Raw genomic sequence first — 17783 nt, 5'->3', positions numbered from 1 at the left:
CCCCATACAGGTCACAATTTTTATCCGATTGAAAAAAACGTGTGAATATATCACCGTTACACCCTAAGAATGGCTGAGTTCGAATTTCGTAAAAATTGGACCGAAACTGACGGACACAACTCCGCCCTTCGTTCGCAAATAGTGTCAAAATATTGCGTATCAGGGTTGTGGACCCTCTGGAGGTCACAATTATTATTCGATTTAAAAAAACGTTCGAATATATCACCGTTACACTGTAGTGTTTGTTGACTTCGAATTTCGTGAAAATCGGGCCAAAACTTCTGGACAAAATGGACGCCCCTCGTACGCATGTAGTGTAAACATCTGGTAAATCAAGGTTGTGGACTCCTCTAGAGGTCACAATTTTGGTCCAATTTTGATGAAAGTTGAAATACATGTTTATAACCCAAAGATCTTGATCACTTTCGATATTCACGCATATCGGATTGTATCTTCCTGAATTATGGCCCTTGAATGTACAAAAAATCAAGTTTTTAGCTTGCGGTCCATGTAGAGGTCACAATTTTTATCTGATTTAAAAAAAAACTTGTGAATATATCACCATTACATACTAAGATCAAGGGTTCCTTTTGATAATCGCGTATATCCGAACGTAACTTCCTGGATTATGGCTCCTGATTGTTCGAAAAAAATTGCATTTTTAGCATGTGTACCCTATAGATGTCACAATTTTTTTTTCCGATTTTAAAAAACGTTCAAATATTCCACCATAATGAAGGTTGAATTCGAATTTCGAGAAAATCTAAATGGCCGCATTTTGTACGCAAATTGTGTAAAAGTATGCTATGAAGGTTGTGAACCCTCTAGAGGTCACAATTTTTATCAGATTTAGATGAAACTTAAAACATTACTTTATATCCCAAAGATCTCAGTCCCTTTTGATATTTGAGCATTTCAGACCATAACTTTCTGGATTTTTGGCCCTGATTGTACAAAAAATCCCGTTTGTTTTTAGCTTGTTCTCTATCCATCTCTTGCAAAATGTGGGCGTATCCTGCCTGGCAGCCGCTGGTGTTTTTCATCGGAAATTTATCAATTGTTTCTTTTCTAGCTTTTAGAAATCTAGGCCAATGAAAGAAAAAGTTTTCACAATCCTTTTTTGCATTCCCACAAAGGCAAAGAGGGTCATCTGATATATGCATTAACATTTTGTGAAATTTTAGATCACTTTTGAGATTTCTTTATTTACAGTGAAATAATTTGATTAAATCTGACAAAGAGGTTAGTTGTTTTACATTTATTGTACAATATACATTCTTCTGAACAGGTTGATCTGAATAGATAACTTAGATAAGCATCAATAATGACATCAAGTACAATATTCCCTGAGGTCATTATAAGGTGAACAAGCCAACAGTGAGGCTGATGTCAACTGACGAAATCCCAAATTAAATAGATGACACATATTAATTAATAGCACATTTATTTTTTTCAAAGGTATCAAGCAATCAAACTGATTATCAACTATACACTTAGATTCATCACTCTCTATCGGATAGAATCAAAGTTATCTTGTCCCAAAGCATCGACCAATGAAATTGATTAGCTCTGCTTAGCTTCAGCTTGAAATGTTTAATCACTGAACTCAGTCAAGAAATTCACCTAATGAACATCTACATCAAGTTTAAACATTCTACCTCAATTAAAAGCAGAGTTGTTATGTACCAAAGTCTTGACCAATCAAATTGCTTATCGCTCCTTAGCCTAAGCAGAAAATTTAGTCGAACTTAGTCAAGGTAATGATATAATGAATCTATATTCGGAGTTTCATCGCTCTCACTTCATTATAACCAAAGTTATCGTGCCCCAAAGCATAAACCAATCAGATTGCTTATCTACGGTTACCGTAAGCAGACAATGTTCATCATCAAACTCCATCAAGGCATTCGCCTAATGAATGACTACACCAAGTTTGAACATTCTACCTCAATTAGGAGAGTTATTGTGTTCCAAAGTCTCGACCAATCAAATTGCTCACCCTCAGCAGAAAATATTCATTATCGAACTTAGTCAAGGTATTGATGTAATAAAGCTATACACCAAGTGTCCTCACTCTCACTTAATTAGAACTAAAGTTATTGTGTCCCAAAGCATCAACCAATCAAATTGCTTATCTCAGCTTACCCTAAGCAGAAGATTCTCATCTTCGAAGTCCATCAAGGCATTCACCTTATAGATACCTACGCAGAGTTATTGTATTCCAAAGTCTCGGCCAATCAAATTGCTTATCGCTCTGCTTACCCTGACCAGAAAAAGCTCATTATCGAACTTAGTCAAGGTATTGATGTAATGAAACTATACACCAAGTTTCATCACCCTCACTTAATTGGAACTAAAGTTATCTTGTCTCAAAGCATCAACCAATCAAATTGCTTATCTCTGCTTACCCTAATCAGAAAATGCTCATCCTCGAACTCCATCAAGGCGGGGGGACAATAATGAGAAAGATTAGAATTTTTTTCAATTAGGAGCAGATTGTCACTGGACGACTGTAATTGTTGACGAGGTTTATAAAAACATAAAAGATTACTAAGATAAGCAGGTGCAATGTTATTTATACATTTTAAAACTAGCCTAATAATAAAATCTTATATTCAAATCTAAAAATCCCAGGAAGCCAGTGTAGTTCATATAGAATGGGTGTGATATGATCCCTGTATAATGTTCTATAAATAAGGCGAGCAGCTGAGTTTTGAATCTTTTGCAGTTTTTCGAGTTGTACAGGCCAGAATTATGTGTGTGAAATAGCTTTATTTAAGGTGATATAGCAGATAATGTCAATTACATGTTATATATACATTGTGAAATTATTTACAAAGTGATTAATGAAAAAGGTCAGAATTAAAAGAATCGGTTCTTTTATACTTTTGATAAATGAAGCCACGAGAATATCAAAGGCCTTTAATCTGCCTTTGGATTTTTGACAGCTATATTGGATTTCCACCAGACTGGTTATTCAAAATTGTTTTTCAAGCACGTATTTCGATTCAGCGTCCACAAAAACCCTACATACAACATATCATTAATCATATTTAGCGTGATTATATAATGCCATAATTTTCGTGATTCTTGGCCGCCATTTTGAAAAAGTTTCAGGCCCCAACCAGAAAAGTCTATTTCGCCTAAGAAAAATTGATTCCAGTAAATCAATTCAGAATAAAATAGTTTTTGTCCAAACCCTACTATAATTCTAGAAGTAATTAATGGAAATTATTGAAATTAAATAGGTTTCTTTGTCTCACTAATGTAAACATATATAAATTTCAAAAAGATCAGATATTAAATGTAAGCTGTAGAGTGTTCAAGAAATTGTGGCACGGATGGACTTACGGATGGTCGTAGGCGACACCAATATACAATCACATTTCCATGTTGGGGTATAAAAATGGAACAAGGATTCATAACAAAGTCAAAAATTCATTTACATACATATAATAATTTCATCACACTTTATATCCTTCAATTATTTTCAAACATTACAGAATGGCAATGTTTGGTTCTTCAATGCTTTCAATGTTGATATTGCCAAAAATAATAAATTTAGTACAAAAAAAATATCCCATCACATTGATTCTCACACCTCATCCTTCACTAGAGCTACTGTAGCATTTTTTCTTTTGATCTTTTTTGTGTGATTTCTTCTTTTTCTGCAAAAAAATAAAATGGATTTAACTACAATATATAGAGGCTCATTTGAATACTAATATGTTTCTACTTCTAAAAATATTTTACTGACAAAGTGATGAAAGAGAATTTGAAGATAATGTATGTTTGTGTGCATTTTCGGCTCTCTTGTTTTGATGTATACTTCAACTTAACGTAGACAAATGTCAATGTGTAAGCTGTAAAACTTCAGCTTCAATTCACTTTCAAGACCTCTTGGTTATTCAAATTTAATATATTAAATATTAGTGAATACTAACATGTCTTCTATTGTGATCTAAATCACTACCTGGATTAGACACTTTTTTCTTCTTTTTCTCTTTTTTATGTTTCTTTTCCTGTAAACAATTAAAAAATAATACCAAAATTACATCAAGATCAGTAAAAAATATTTGATAAATGATAAAAAATTGTGGATTGAACTCACCTTTTTTTTCTTTTTTTTCGTGTCTGATTTTTGGGGTGATTGAGAAGTTGGAAGTATGTCAGCCTCGTTTATTTCTGGAACTAGATCATAACGTTTATTGCCTTTAATAACATAACAATCTTGAGCAAAATGACCTGAAATTTATAGGGCAAATTTAATATGAATATAAATTTTGTGGCTTGGAAAAATCTGAAAATTAAGTTTTGATTTTTCTACACATGCAGTCCTGTAAAATATTAAATACAGAATATCGAAGAAACAAAATAACAGAGAGAGGGAGAAATGGGGTTTAACTTCCACTCGACACAAACTAGGTCATTTCGGGACTAACATATGGTTTAATTTTATTTCAATAGTTCGCTTGCGCATAGGGGTCTTTAGCAGTGGGAGGAAACCGGAGGACCCGGAGAAAACCCACGAGGTTGGACAGGCGACCCTACTCCTTGTCACGTACAACCGGGGATTTGAAACCACGCCAGTCGACTCAATGACAGACTTTATGATACAGCGCGCTCACGCTAACCATTCAGCCATCCCCCCCCCCCCCCCAACAAAATAACAAGAGCATCGCTAACATTGCAATATACATCCACATTCCTGCTTTGATTGATATGGTACTTTTTAAAATGAAGAGAATGAATGAAATATGAAATGGCTGTAATATGACAAGAGGCAAAGAAGGCTAGGCGTTGGGTTTGTTTTACCAAATATACAGACAAAATATTAACAAAAAAGTGGGTGTGACTCTGCCCCAGGGGGTCGGGGCATGCATCAAAATAAATAGTTGCTGTCTTTACTGTATAAGGAATAAATATGCAAAGTTCCAAGAAGATCCATTTAGAATTGCATCCTGTAGACGATAAATACAAAATTGGGCGTGGCTCTACCCTTGGGGGTTGGATATGGAACAATATAAATAGGTACCACCACCCTGTTATTGAAATGATTGATATGCTGAATTTGAACAAAATCTGTTAATTATTGCAACCTGTAGAGTATTTACCTAACAAGAAAGTGGGTGTGGTACCACACCCTTGGGGGTCGGGACATGCACCAAAATAATTAGTTGCTATCCTTATAGTATAAGGAAAAAATATGCCAAGTTCCAAGATGATCCATTTATAATTCCAGTCTGTAGACAAAAAACACAAAGATAGGTTGCCAGGCAACGAAACATACGCCCACATCAGCTATATCATCCGGACAGTCAACAAGAGTTGTCGCATATTTTTACTTTTTTCAGTAATGAAACATTTATAATACATTAAAATCTGATTAAGAGTAACAACTCATTAAGTAATTATCAGAAAACCATTAGAATTTGTTCGGTTTTTATAAAGTTCTACCCCATGCTAACGTTTAGCATACGAAACTTTTAACATCATGGATTTAGCTGTTCAAGTCATAAAGATTCATTGAAAATCAATATACTTGTTCGTCTCAAGACCTTAAACACTGTGTATAAATTTAAAGTCAATCGGATATTAACTTTAGCCTCTAGAGCTTCCACAAGATTTTTCAAGGTGATCAAGGGCCATAACTCTGGCAAAAATTATCGGAAATCGCTGAAAATCAATAGGATTCTTCGTCTCATGACCTTAAACACTGTGTATAAATTTAAAGTCAATCGGATATTAACTTTACCCTCTAGAGCGTCCACAAGATTTTTCAAAGTGATCAAGGGCCATAACTCTAGCTGTAATTATCGGAAATCGCTGAAAATCAACAGGCTTCTTCGTCTCATGACCTTAAACACTGTGTATAAATTTAAAGTCAATCGGATATTAACCTTGACCTCTAGAGCTTCCACATAATTTTTTGAAGTGATCAAGGGCAGTAACTATCGAAAATTGTTGAAAATCAATAGGCTTCTTCGTCTCATGACCTTAAGAACGTGTTCGTGAGAAAAGCATGCAAAATGTGACAAGGCCCTAAATCATGAATCCGGACCATACCACCACTGTTGGTTCCTTAGGACCCCCAGAAGCACATGCGGTCATATTGCGATCCAAATCCCACCAGTACCCACAGAAATGATTTTTCGTTATTTTCTTAAAAATAATGGCTAATTTTAATGCATTTCTTAACTAAATTTTAAGTCTCACTCATGCAACGGATACTCACCTGAACGAAATTCTTTTTAGGGATTTTGTAGGCCTACTGTCCCTTGAAATTTTCCACAAAATTATTTTCACTTTAATCCAGCCATAGAGCCTGGGTTAGAGTTTCGATACATGAAGTCCATGGCATCAAATAAAATAGGCTATGTTTCGACACGTTTCTCTTCACTGCGGCGGGGGTGGGAGCGAGGGTGAATACATGTGCTTTTAGTACTTTATCTCCACTATATATATCAACAATAATATTGGATGCAGCTCGCCCCAGTTTTTCGGAGCGAGTGTTGAAAGTAGGCACACTCGGCAGATATTACGACACTTTCGGATACGATGTAAGTTAAGTTATTGTCAACTTTTCTGCCATACATCAAGATGAAATTTCGAATGTAGCTTCCCCACGGTAATACAAAGCCCAGAAGGGCACTTCCGGTATCAGTGATGTCACTTCCGGTTTCTTGGACTTGACACTAATATACCCATGTGACATATCGCTGAAAAGGTCATCACATGTACATTACGATTCTGTCATTACCACACGTTTTTACAGAGACGTCAAGGGAATATGGCCAAAAACATCGCCGCAAACTTGATCTGAGTATATGAGACGATGATAAAAAGAAATATACGAAATGTAAAGATATCATTAATTTGAATAGTATTCCATATATATTATGTACATATCATACATATACAGTTACTAGCAATATTATAACTCGTAATACATATAGGCCTCACCATTCGGTTCGAATTTTTTGATTTCACACCGTTTCGCTTTATACAGTGTACTCGTGAAAAAGGACACTGGATTCAACACACTAAATGAAAATACATAGTAATATCCTTTGTACAGGCGCGGAGCGCAACAACACAACGTTCATTCGGGTACTTGTTCACCGTACCACATTTTATGTGTTTAGTCCGCTCAGAAAATGAGCACTTTAGCGTGGAAAACGCCATTTTAGAGGCTAAAATCACATAATATTGAAATAAAAAAACTTTCACTTTTTTTTCTTGCAAAGGGATTAGGGCATCGCTGGATACCAGTCAAACAAACAGCCCAGACACCTGACCGGAGGCGGGATATTATAAGAGCCATGATTTCTGAAACATTATCAGAGTGGAAATGAAATTAAGATCAAGATAAATCAATAGAGATCAAGATAATCAATCAAAAAATACCTTCTAAAGCGAGTAAATACCCAAAGTTCCCAGGGTTCCTGTGATTTGCATAGATCCGATGCAGTGAAACTTTTTTCAGACAAATTATGTGTCACTAATATACTTCAGCCCTCAAGGTCGATGTCGACCATGCACCCCGCCGCAGTCGAGAAAAACGCGTTTTAAAATGGGTCTAATTTCAGTGTTTTGGATACCTAGGTTTTTAAAACTAGTCTCATTTCTACACTCCAACTTGAACTTCGTTGATATTGGGCATATATTGAGGGGAACCCAAGGTGGTTCATACTTCATTATGAACAGTCTCGAAAAATGTGTACCGAAGCCGCAGTTGCCGTCAAAAGTATGGTATTTTTCTCACTGAAAATAGCGTCGTTTTAAACCCCAAAAATCGGGGCGACCAAGCTCCGCAATCAGGCGGAGCAGAGACCTACTTTATTTTCTGTGGGGTCTGGGGGCCCCCGGGGTACCAACCACCAAGTTTGATCAAAATCGGTTTCCTGCTGCCTTATCACTTTTTGCAGAATTTGCATGGTCTTCTCACAGACTCGTTCTTAAACACTGTGTATAAATTTAAAGTCAACCAGATATTAACTTTAGCCTCTAGAGCGTCCACAAGATTTTTTGAAGTGATCAAGGGCCATAACTCTGGCAGTAATTATCGGAAATCGCTGAAAATCAATAGGCTTCTTCGTCTCATGGCCTTAAACACTGTATATAAATTTAAAGTCAATCGGATATTAACTTTAGCCTCTAGAGCGTCCACTAGCAATTGTGGACGCTGGACAGAAAGCGGACGGACGGACGGACGGGGGCGACGACAATATACGACCACATTTCAATGTGGGCGTATAAAAATTTGGTGTGGCTCTGTCCCTGGGGGTTGGACATGGAACAATACATATACAGGTACAACCCTATGCTGGATCATTCTGAATTGGATCCAAATCTATTAATAATTGCAATCTGTATAACATTTACAAACAAAATATCAACATCAATAGTTGCCGTTTTTAGGGTATGAGGAATAAGTATACCAAGTTCCAAGATAATCCATTCAGAATTGTGGCCTTCGGGCGCTAAAGGCAAAAATTGGGCGTGGCTCTGCCCTTGGGGGTCAGGGCATTCACCAAAATCAATAGTTGAGCCCTTAGGCTATAAGGAATACATATGCCAAGTACCAAGTTGATCCATTCAGAATTGCGGTCTGTAAACAATAAACACAAAAATTGGGTCGGGAAATGCAGTTGTTGTCCTTAGGCTATAAGGAATACATATCCTAAGTTCAAAGACGATCCATTAAGAATTGTGGCTGGTAGGCAAAAGACAATACACACAGACATTGGGCATGGCTCTGTACTAGGGTGTTGGGCAATCACGAAAAAACAATAGGAGTCATCCTTAGGGTATAAGGAAAAAAGTATGCAAAGTTTCAAAAGGATCTGTTAAGACTTGCGGCCTGTAGGCGAAACACAAGGCACACAAACATTGGGCCTGGCTCTGTCCCAGGGGGTCTGGCATGCACAACAAACAATAGGGATGTTCCTTAGGATAGAAGGAATAAGTATGCAAAGTTTCTTGGTGATACGTTAAGAAATGCGGTCTGTAGATGACAAACCAATAAATACAAGAAATGGGGGTGGCTCTGCCACTGGTGTCCGGCACGTACCAAACACAATAGTGATCATCCTTAGGTTATAAGGAACTCATATTGATTAAGAATTATGGCCTGTAGGTGACACACAGACATACAAAAAGAAAATTGGTGTGGCTCGGCCCCTGGGGATTGGACATGCACAGCAAACGATAGTGATGTTCCTTAGGGTACAAAGTCAAGATGATACGTTAAAAAATGCGGCCTGTAGACGACAAACAAACAAATTAAAGAAATAGGCATGGCTTTTCTGCCCCTAGGGGTCGTGCATGCACTAAAAACGATAAGGATCATCCTTAGTGTATAAGAAATAAGTATGTAAAGTTTCAAGATGATCACTTAAGAATTGTGGCCTGTAGGCGAACACACAGACAGACACAAACATACAGGGAAGACGGCAATATACGCCAAAATGATGAATGTGGAGGTATAAAAAAGTTATTCGAATAATATTCATTATTAATCAGATTAAAAATTGTAATGAATCTACATGAAAGACCATTATAAAAGATCTTCAATAATTCCATCTTCTTCAATTAATAAAAAAGTCAATAAAAACTTTATTGTTGATTTATAAATCCAAATACTGTAAGATCAGAAAATAATGTGTCATCAAATTAATGCTACCTGAAGTCGGAGAACATAAATCTTTATTGGCATAAATGCCTGATGTATCCTATTTATTTCTAAAACGACAGATGGGTGGGTTGTTTAGGCACTGCCAAATGAAAATGCCAGGAGATCCTCCTGTAAATGTGTACAAGAACCAGTGGTGTATCTAGTGTTTCTCCAGGGCCCCCAAGAAAATTTTACAAATTAAGCATTGTTTCCTACAATGAAATCTTGAATTTTTTTTCTGTAATGGATAGCTATATTGCTTGAAAACTTGATAATCTGGTACATTAATTGCTCTGGCGGTATGTGATGAGAAAAATCGCTTTTTGACATAGTTGATGGATATCTGATACAGCACTGAAGTCATTTAATTTGGGCGAGTGAACTATCACAACACTTCAACAACATTTGTATCATGAAATATATCATATTGCCAGAGGTTGTTTACACGAGGTTCGCCATCTTAGATCTCGTCCCGTGAGACTATTCGCAAACCTACAAAATAAGACAAAGCTTTAGAATGGTCAAGAAATAATGAAGATGACTTTCAATCAATGCCGTTATGTTTCATAATGAAGTTAAGGAAGGTCTACCCCAGAATATTTTCAAATTAAACAAATGAAAACCAGCGGCTGCCAGGCAGGATACGCCCACATTTTTGAGAGACGGATAGAGAACAAGCTAAAAAGAAAATGATTTTTCCTACAATCAAGGGCCATAATTCATGAAGTTACAATTCGATATGCGCAAATATCGAAAGGAACCAAGATCAACATGCATTTCAAGTTTCATCAAAATCGGATTAAAATTGTAACCTCTACAGGGTCCACAACCTTGATATACCATATTTTTACACCTTTCGCGTACAAGCGGCGGCCACTTTGTCCAGCAGTTTTGGTTTGATTTTCAGGAAATTTGAACTCAACCTTTATTATGGTGTTACAGTGATATATTCAAACGATTTTTAAAATCAGATAATAAGTGTGACCTTCAGAGGGACCACAAGCTAAAAGAGGCGATTTTTTGTATAATCAGGGGCCATAATTCATGAAGTTACGATCCGATATGCAACAATATCGAAAGGAACCAAGATCTTTAGGTTATAAACATGCATTTCAAGTTTCATCAAAATCGAATTAAAATTGCGACCTCTACAGGGTCCACAATCTTGACATATACCATATTTTTACACTATTCGCGTACAAGCGGCGGCCATTTTGTCCGGCAATTTTGGTCCGATTTTCACGAAATTCGAACTCAACCTTCATTACGGTGTAACAGTGATATAATCAAATGTTTTTTTAAATCGGATAATAATTGTGACCTTCAGAGGGACCACAAGCTAAACCAGCGGCTGCCAGGCAGGATACGCCCACATTTTCGAGAGATGGATAGAGAACAAGCTAACAAGAAAGTGATTTTTCCTACAATCAAGGGCCATAATTCAGGAAATTACAATTCGATATGCGCAAATATCGAAAGGAACTGAGATCTTTGTGTTATAAACTTACATTTCAAGTTTCAACAAAATCAGATAAAAATTGTGACCTCTATAGGGTCCACAACCTTGATATACCATATTTTTACGCTATTTGAGAACGAACGGCAGCCATTTTGTCTGTCAATTTTTTGGCCGATTTTCACCACGAAATTCGAACTCAGTCGTCCTTAGGGTGTAACGGTGATATAATAATAAGTTTTTTTAAATCGGATAAAAATTATGACCTCTATAGGGTCCACAAGCTAAAAACTCGATTTTTCATACAATCAGGGGCCATAATTCAGGAAGTTACGGTCCAATATGCGCGAATATCGAAAGGAACTGAGATCTTTGGGTTATAAACTTACATTTCAAGTTTCAACAAAATCGGATAAAAATTGTGACCTCTATAGGGTCCACAACCTTGATATACCATATTTTTACGCTATTTGAGAACGAACGGCAGCCATTTTGTCTGTCAATTTTTTGGCCGATTTTCACCACGAAATTCGAACTCAGTCGTCCTTAGGGTGTAACGGTGATATAATAATAAGTTTTTTTAAATCGGATAAAAATTATGACCTCTATAGGGTCCACAAGCTAAAAACTCGATTTTTCATACAATCAGGGGCCATAATTCAGGAAGTTACGGTCCAATATGCGCGAATATCGAAAGGAACTGAGATCTTTGGGTTATAAACTTACATTTCAAGTTTCAACAAAATCGGATAAAAATTGTGACCTCTATAGGGTCCACAACCTTGATATACCATATTTTTACGCTATTTGAGAACGAACGGCGGCCATTTTGTCTGTCAATTTTGGGCCGATTTTCACGAAATTCGAACTCAACCTTCCTTAGGGTGTAACAGTGATATAATAATAGGTTTTTTTAAATAGGATAAAAATTATGACCTCTATAGGGTCCACAAGCTAAAAACGCGATTTTTCGTACAATCAGGGGCCATAATTCAGGAAGTTACGGTCTGATATGCGCGAAGATCGAAAGGAACCGAGATCTTTGGGTTATAAACACTTACATTTCAATTTTCAACAAAATCGGATAAAAATTGTGACCTCTATAGGGTCCACAACCTTGATATACCATATTTTTACGCTATTTGAGAATGAACGGCGGCCATTTTGCTGTCAATTTTGGGCCGATTTCCACGAAATTCAAACTCAACCTTCCTTAGGGTGTAACGGTGATATAATAATACGTTTTTTTAAATCGGATAACAATTATGACCTCTAAAGGAACTGAGATCTTTGGGTTATAAACTTACATTTCAAGTTTCAAAAAAATCGGATAAAAATTGTGACCTATATAGGGTCCACAAGCTAAAAACGTGATTTTTCGTACAATCAGGGGCCATAATCCATGAAGTTTCGATCCGATACATGCCAATATCGAAAGCAGCCGAGATCTTTTGGGGATAAACCTATATTTCAAGTTTCGTCAAAATCGGATAAGAATTGTGACCTGTAGAGAGTCCACAAACAATTGTGGACGTCCGGACGGACGGACAGGGGCGACGGCATAATACGTCCACATGAAAATGTGGGTGTATAAAAAGGCGATTTTGCGTACAATCTGGGGCCATAATTCAGGAAGTTACGATCCAATATGCGACAATATCGAAAGGAACCAAGATCTTTAGGTTATAAACATGCTTTTCAGGTTTCATCAAAAACGAATTAAAATTGTGACCCATACAGGGTCCATAACCTTGATTTACCCTATTTTTACACTATTCTCGTACAAACGGCGGCCATTTTGTCCGGCAATTTTGGTCCGATTTTCCCCGATTTTAGCTTATAGCGTCAACAAGCTAAAAACACGATTTTTCGTATAATCAGGGGCCATAATTCAGGAAGTTACAATCAGATAATAATATGCTACAATATCGAAAGGAACCAAGATCTTTAGGTTACAAACATGCATTTCAAGTTTCATCAAAATCGAATTAAAATTGTGACCCATAAAGGGTCCACAACCTTGATTTACCCTATTTTTACACTATTCGTGTACAAACGGCGGCCATTTTGTCCGGCAATTTTGGTCCGATTTTCCCCAAATTCGAACTCAACCTTCCTTAGGGTGTAACAGTGATATAATAATACGTTTTTTTAAATCGGATAAAAATTATGACCTATATAAGGTCCACAAGCTAAAAACCTGATTTTTCGTATAATCAGGGGCCATAATTCAGGAAGTTACGGTCCGATATGCACGAATATCTAAAGGAACTGAGATCTTTGGGTTATAAACTTACATGTCAAGTTTCAACAAAATCGGATAAAAATTGTGACCTCTATAGGGTCCACAAGCTAAAAACATGATTTTTCGTACAAACAGGGGCCATAATCCGTGAAGTTTCTATCCGATACATGCCAATATCGAAAGCAGCCGAGATCTTTTGGGGATAAACCTATATTTCAAGTTTTGTCAAAATCGGACAAGAATTGTGACCTGTAGAGAGTCCACAAACAAATTGTGGACGGACGGACAGGGGCGACGACAATATACGTCCACATGAAAATGTGGGCGTATAAAAATGGACGCAAAAGAAATGACAAGGCCTGGTTATTGTAATTTTAACTAAGCAGAAATAAACCAGACAACTATAAGTAGGTCAGATTTAATGCATTAATTTCTTGCTTTTGCTTTCTTGTTTTACAAATTTATAAACAGATTATAATTACCATGTCCACCACATCTACGACAAGTTGTATTTAATACAGCACCAAGTTCTATCTTTTCTCTTTCTTTCTTAAAAAACTGTCTTCTCTTTTTTTCGTCTAAACTGAAATAATACAGGCATTCAACAAAAAAAAATTATGTAAAATAACTTAAGGGTCCTTCCACGTCAATTCGACCAGCGGGGGAACTCAAAGATTTTGCAGACATTTTTCCGAAGTGGGGTGTTACTAAACCGGTGCACCCAGAATAATGAAAAACTGTCAATAATTTCCAAATTACTTGAAATTTTGTATTTTTTTGTAAACCTATACGCTGATTCCAAATCTGGTCTCAATTCAGTGATAGGATTTTTTGTCGAGTGAGCAAGCACAGAAATATCATATTTTTAAGCTATTTTTTTAAACTAAACAAAAATCGATATGGGACTGAATGGATTCGACTGAAATTTTTATTGCTGGTTAATGAGTAGGTGTACTATATCATATCAAAAATTCAGAGGGTGTTTTGCTTCGTTTCGAATTAAAAATATGTGAACTCAAACAGATGTCGAAAAGGATATTCAATTTACCATCCCAACACGGATAAATGTTCTACTTATGATTACCAGCTGGAAAATGATACCAGCTTTGAGTATGAATAATATTATCAAATAATATTGCTGGTTAATGAGTAGGTGTACTATATCATATCAACCAGCGTCTGCCAGGCAGGACACGCCCACATTTTCGAGAGATGGATAGGGTCCATAGGGTCCACAACCTTGATATACCATATTTTTACGCAATTTAAAAACAAACGGCAGCCATTTTGTCTGTCAATTTTGGGCCGATTTTCACGAAATTCGAACTCAGCCATCCTTAGGGTTAAACGGTGAAATAATAATACGTTTTTTTAAATCGAATAAAAATTATGACCTCTATAGGGTCCACAAGCTAAAAACGTGATTTTTCGTACAATCAGGGGCCATAAGTCAGGAAGTTACAGACCAATATGCGCAAATATTGAAATAAACCGAGATCTTTGGGTTATAAACTTACATTTTAAGTTTCAACAAAATCGGATAAAAATTGTGACCTCTATAGGGTCCACAAGCTAAAAACGTGATTTTTCGTACAAACAGGGGCCATAATCCATGAAGTTTCAATCAGATACATGCCAATATCGAAAGCAGCTAAGATCTTTTGGGGATAAACCTATATTTCAAGTTTCGTCAAAATCTAATAAGAATTGTGACCTGTAGAGAGTCCTCAAACAATTGTGGACGGTCGTCCGGACGGACAGGGGCGACGACAATATACGTCCATATGAAAATGTGGGCGTATAAAAATTGTGACCTCTATAGATTCCACAAGCTAAAAACGTGATTTTTCGTACAAACTGGGGCCATAATCCATGAAGTTTCGATCCGATACATGCCAATATCGAAAGCAGCCGAGATCTTTTGGAGATAAACCTATATTATTTCAAGTTTCATCAAAATCAGATAAGAATTGTTACCTCTATAGGGTCCACAAGCTAAAAACGTGATTTTTCGTACAATCAGGGGCCATAATTCAGGAAGTTACGGTCCGATATGCGCGAATATCGAAAGGAACCGAGATCTTTGGGTTATAAACTTACATTTCAAGTTTCAACAAAATCGGATAAAAATTGTGACCTCTATAAGGTCCACAACCTTGATATACCATATTTTTACGCTATTTGAGAACGAACGGCGGCCATTTTGTCTGTCAGTTTTAGGCCGATTTTCACGAAATTCAAACTCAACCGTCCTTAGGGTTTAACGGTGATATAAGGCAACACAAATAAAATAAGTTGTTTCTCGGGCACCGCCCGCACGCAAAATTGGTTGCGCAAGCGGCCTATTTATTAGTCTTGACGAAAAAAAAAAATATGTAACGCCCGCCCGAACATCGATAAGCAAGTCATAAAAAAAATATGCCGCATGTATCTACATGCCCCATACGTGAATATCCATTCAAATGTATTAAACTGATTCAGATGTAAACGCTCATTTAAGGGTCTTTTTTATTGATATCGAAAGAACCTCCATTTTTGTATCACGTGATTTTAATTACCTCCCCTTGTGAACTAGAATTTGAATCGTGTTAAACACCGAAAGTCATTGACAACAATGCAATGTATTTCAATCATTCGATCTTAATCGGCTCATTATTGCCGGCTTCAGTCGGTCCATGTTTAAAAAAACCCTACTTATAAAACAATGAATCGTAGAACAGGTTAATTATTATAACTTGTGGCTACGAATACGATACGATGATAGTCACCATACCTTAGTCAGAATCTGGGTCATTAGCACATTTAACGGTAGTTTTGATAATCCGGAAAATAATAATTGGATTACACATTTGATGGTTTTACTGACGAGTTGTTAGTTAAATTTAAATAGTCATTCGATATAAACCCCAGATAGAACACCGAATATCCTGAGAAACACACCGAATAACCTGAGAAACAGTCATATCCCGATGACACGTGACATTGGTTGGAATTAGGTCAATCATTATAAACCAGCGATACTAGATTTAGATCGAAGTGTCGTTTACCGTGATGATGATGATGATACACATGCTGACAGAGGCTTACTCTTTAAAATATTGTCGTTATTATGGACGGCTATTAATAGTCGTACGGAATTTTATTTTAAACCAATTTCAATTATGGTTGTCACTATTACCATTAGTAAGCTACATTACGTGAATTAAATATGGAAAATTATTTTCCTTTCAGTCAGTGTTCAGTGTTTGAGTAGACTTGATTTTTGGGTTTATGTTCTAAGTATGTATAATATATAACTGAAAGCAAAACCGTAGACAAGTAATGACTTTCTTATTAAAAAAAAAAAAAAATACAAGGCCGCCCTCCCGCCCCAACAATTTTCAACAATAGGCACATTTTATTTTGCACCATCCTCTAGCCAGAAATGAGATAAAAAAAAAAATAAACCGCCCTCCCCCCCTACAGTTTCAGCTGTCAGTTGCCCGAGAAACAAGACATTTATTTTGTGTAGCCTAATAATACATTTTTTTAAATTGGATAAAAATTATGACCTCTATAGGGTCCACAAGCTAAAAACGCGATTTATCATACAATAAGGGGCCATAATTCATGCAGTTACGGTCCGATATGCGGGAATATTGAAAGGAACCGAGATCTTTGTGTTATAAACTTACATTTCAAGTTTCAAAAAAATCGGATAAAAATTGTGACCTCTATAGTGTCCACAACCTTGATATACCATATTTTTACGTTATTTGAGAACGAAGGGCAGGCATTTTGTCTGTCAGTTTTGGGCCGATTTTCACGAAATTCGAACTCAGCCGTCCTTAGGGTGTAACAATGATATATTCACACGTTTTTCTAAATAGGATAAAAATTATGACCTCTATAGGGTCCACAAGCCAAAAAACGCGTTTTTGCGTACAATCAGGGGCCATAATCAGGCATCGATATTTCCGCGCACATGCGCATGGCGTGCGCAGGCACATTTGCTTGAAAAAGAATTTTTTGCAGGCACATTTTTAAAGATGTAGCCACACCGGGCGGCGGATGCGTCCGGCACTATTTTTTGCTGCCCAGCACAAAGAAAAAATCGAAAAAGGCCCAGTCGTATTTAAACCCCCTTCGTCCTTCTCTGTACACAAACTTGGCACGCGAAATTTACCACGGCAATTAACCGGCAAAGCCATGGTAAAAGCCGACGTACGCAAACCATGTCTGTCACGGCATAATTCATTTTTGTGTGCCGTAGTAGACCCTATCATCCCAAATTAGTTTAAAGAAAGATGTATTGGTATTTTGTTTATTTATACTTAGAAGATGTGTAGGCCTAGGTCTATTCATTTTACAATTATTCTGCGGTCTTTTTATTTGTTTATTTGCCGAAATAGGTCACCCAGACCAAT

General features: G+C 36.7%; 1 protein-coding gene across 2 annotated transcripts in view; it reads right to left on the bottom strand.

Annotated features, from left to right (window-relative positions):
* Window positions 1-1243: 1243 nt before the first annotated feature.
* The window catches only part of LOC126825425 (zinc finger CCHC domain-containing protein 17), a 52493-nt gene continuing 35953 nt past the window's right edge, over window positions 1244-17783 (bottom strand). Inside the window, exons 5-8 of one of the 2 annotated variants that reach the window (XM_050555113.1) lie at window positions 13860-13960; window positions 4112-4245; window positions 3974-4022; window positions 1244-3668 (exon numbers count right to left, since the gene is read on the bottom strand). In XM_050555113.1, the coding sequence (XP_050411070.1) occupies window positions 3619-3668; window positions 3974-4022; window positions 4112-4245; window positions 13860-13960 (334 nt within the window). In that variant the 3' untranslated portion in view covers window positions 1244-3618. Of the gene's footprint in view, window positions 3669-3944; window positions 4023-4111; window positions 4246-13859; window positions 13961-17783 lie in introns of both variants that reach the window. The other variant, XM_050555112.2, reaches the window with a different exon arrangement.

This window comes from Patella vulgata, chromosome 6 (assembly GCF_932274485.2).
Source record: "Patella vulgata chromosome 6, xgPatVulg1.2, whole genome shotgun sequence".
Taxonomy (NCBI): Eukaryota; Metazoa; Mollusca; class Gastropoda; family Patellidae; genus Patella; species Patella vulgata.
This window is presented reverse-complemented; position numbering and strand designations above follow the sequence as displayed.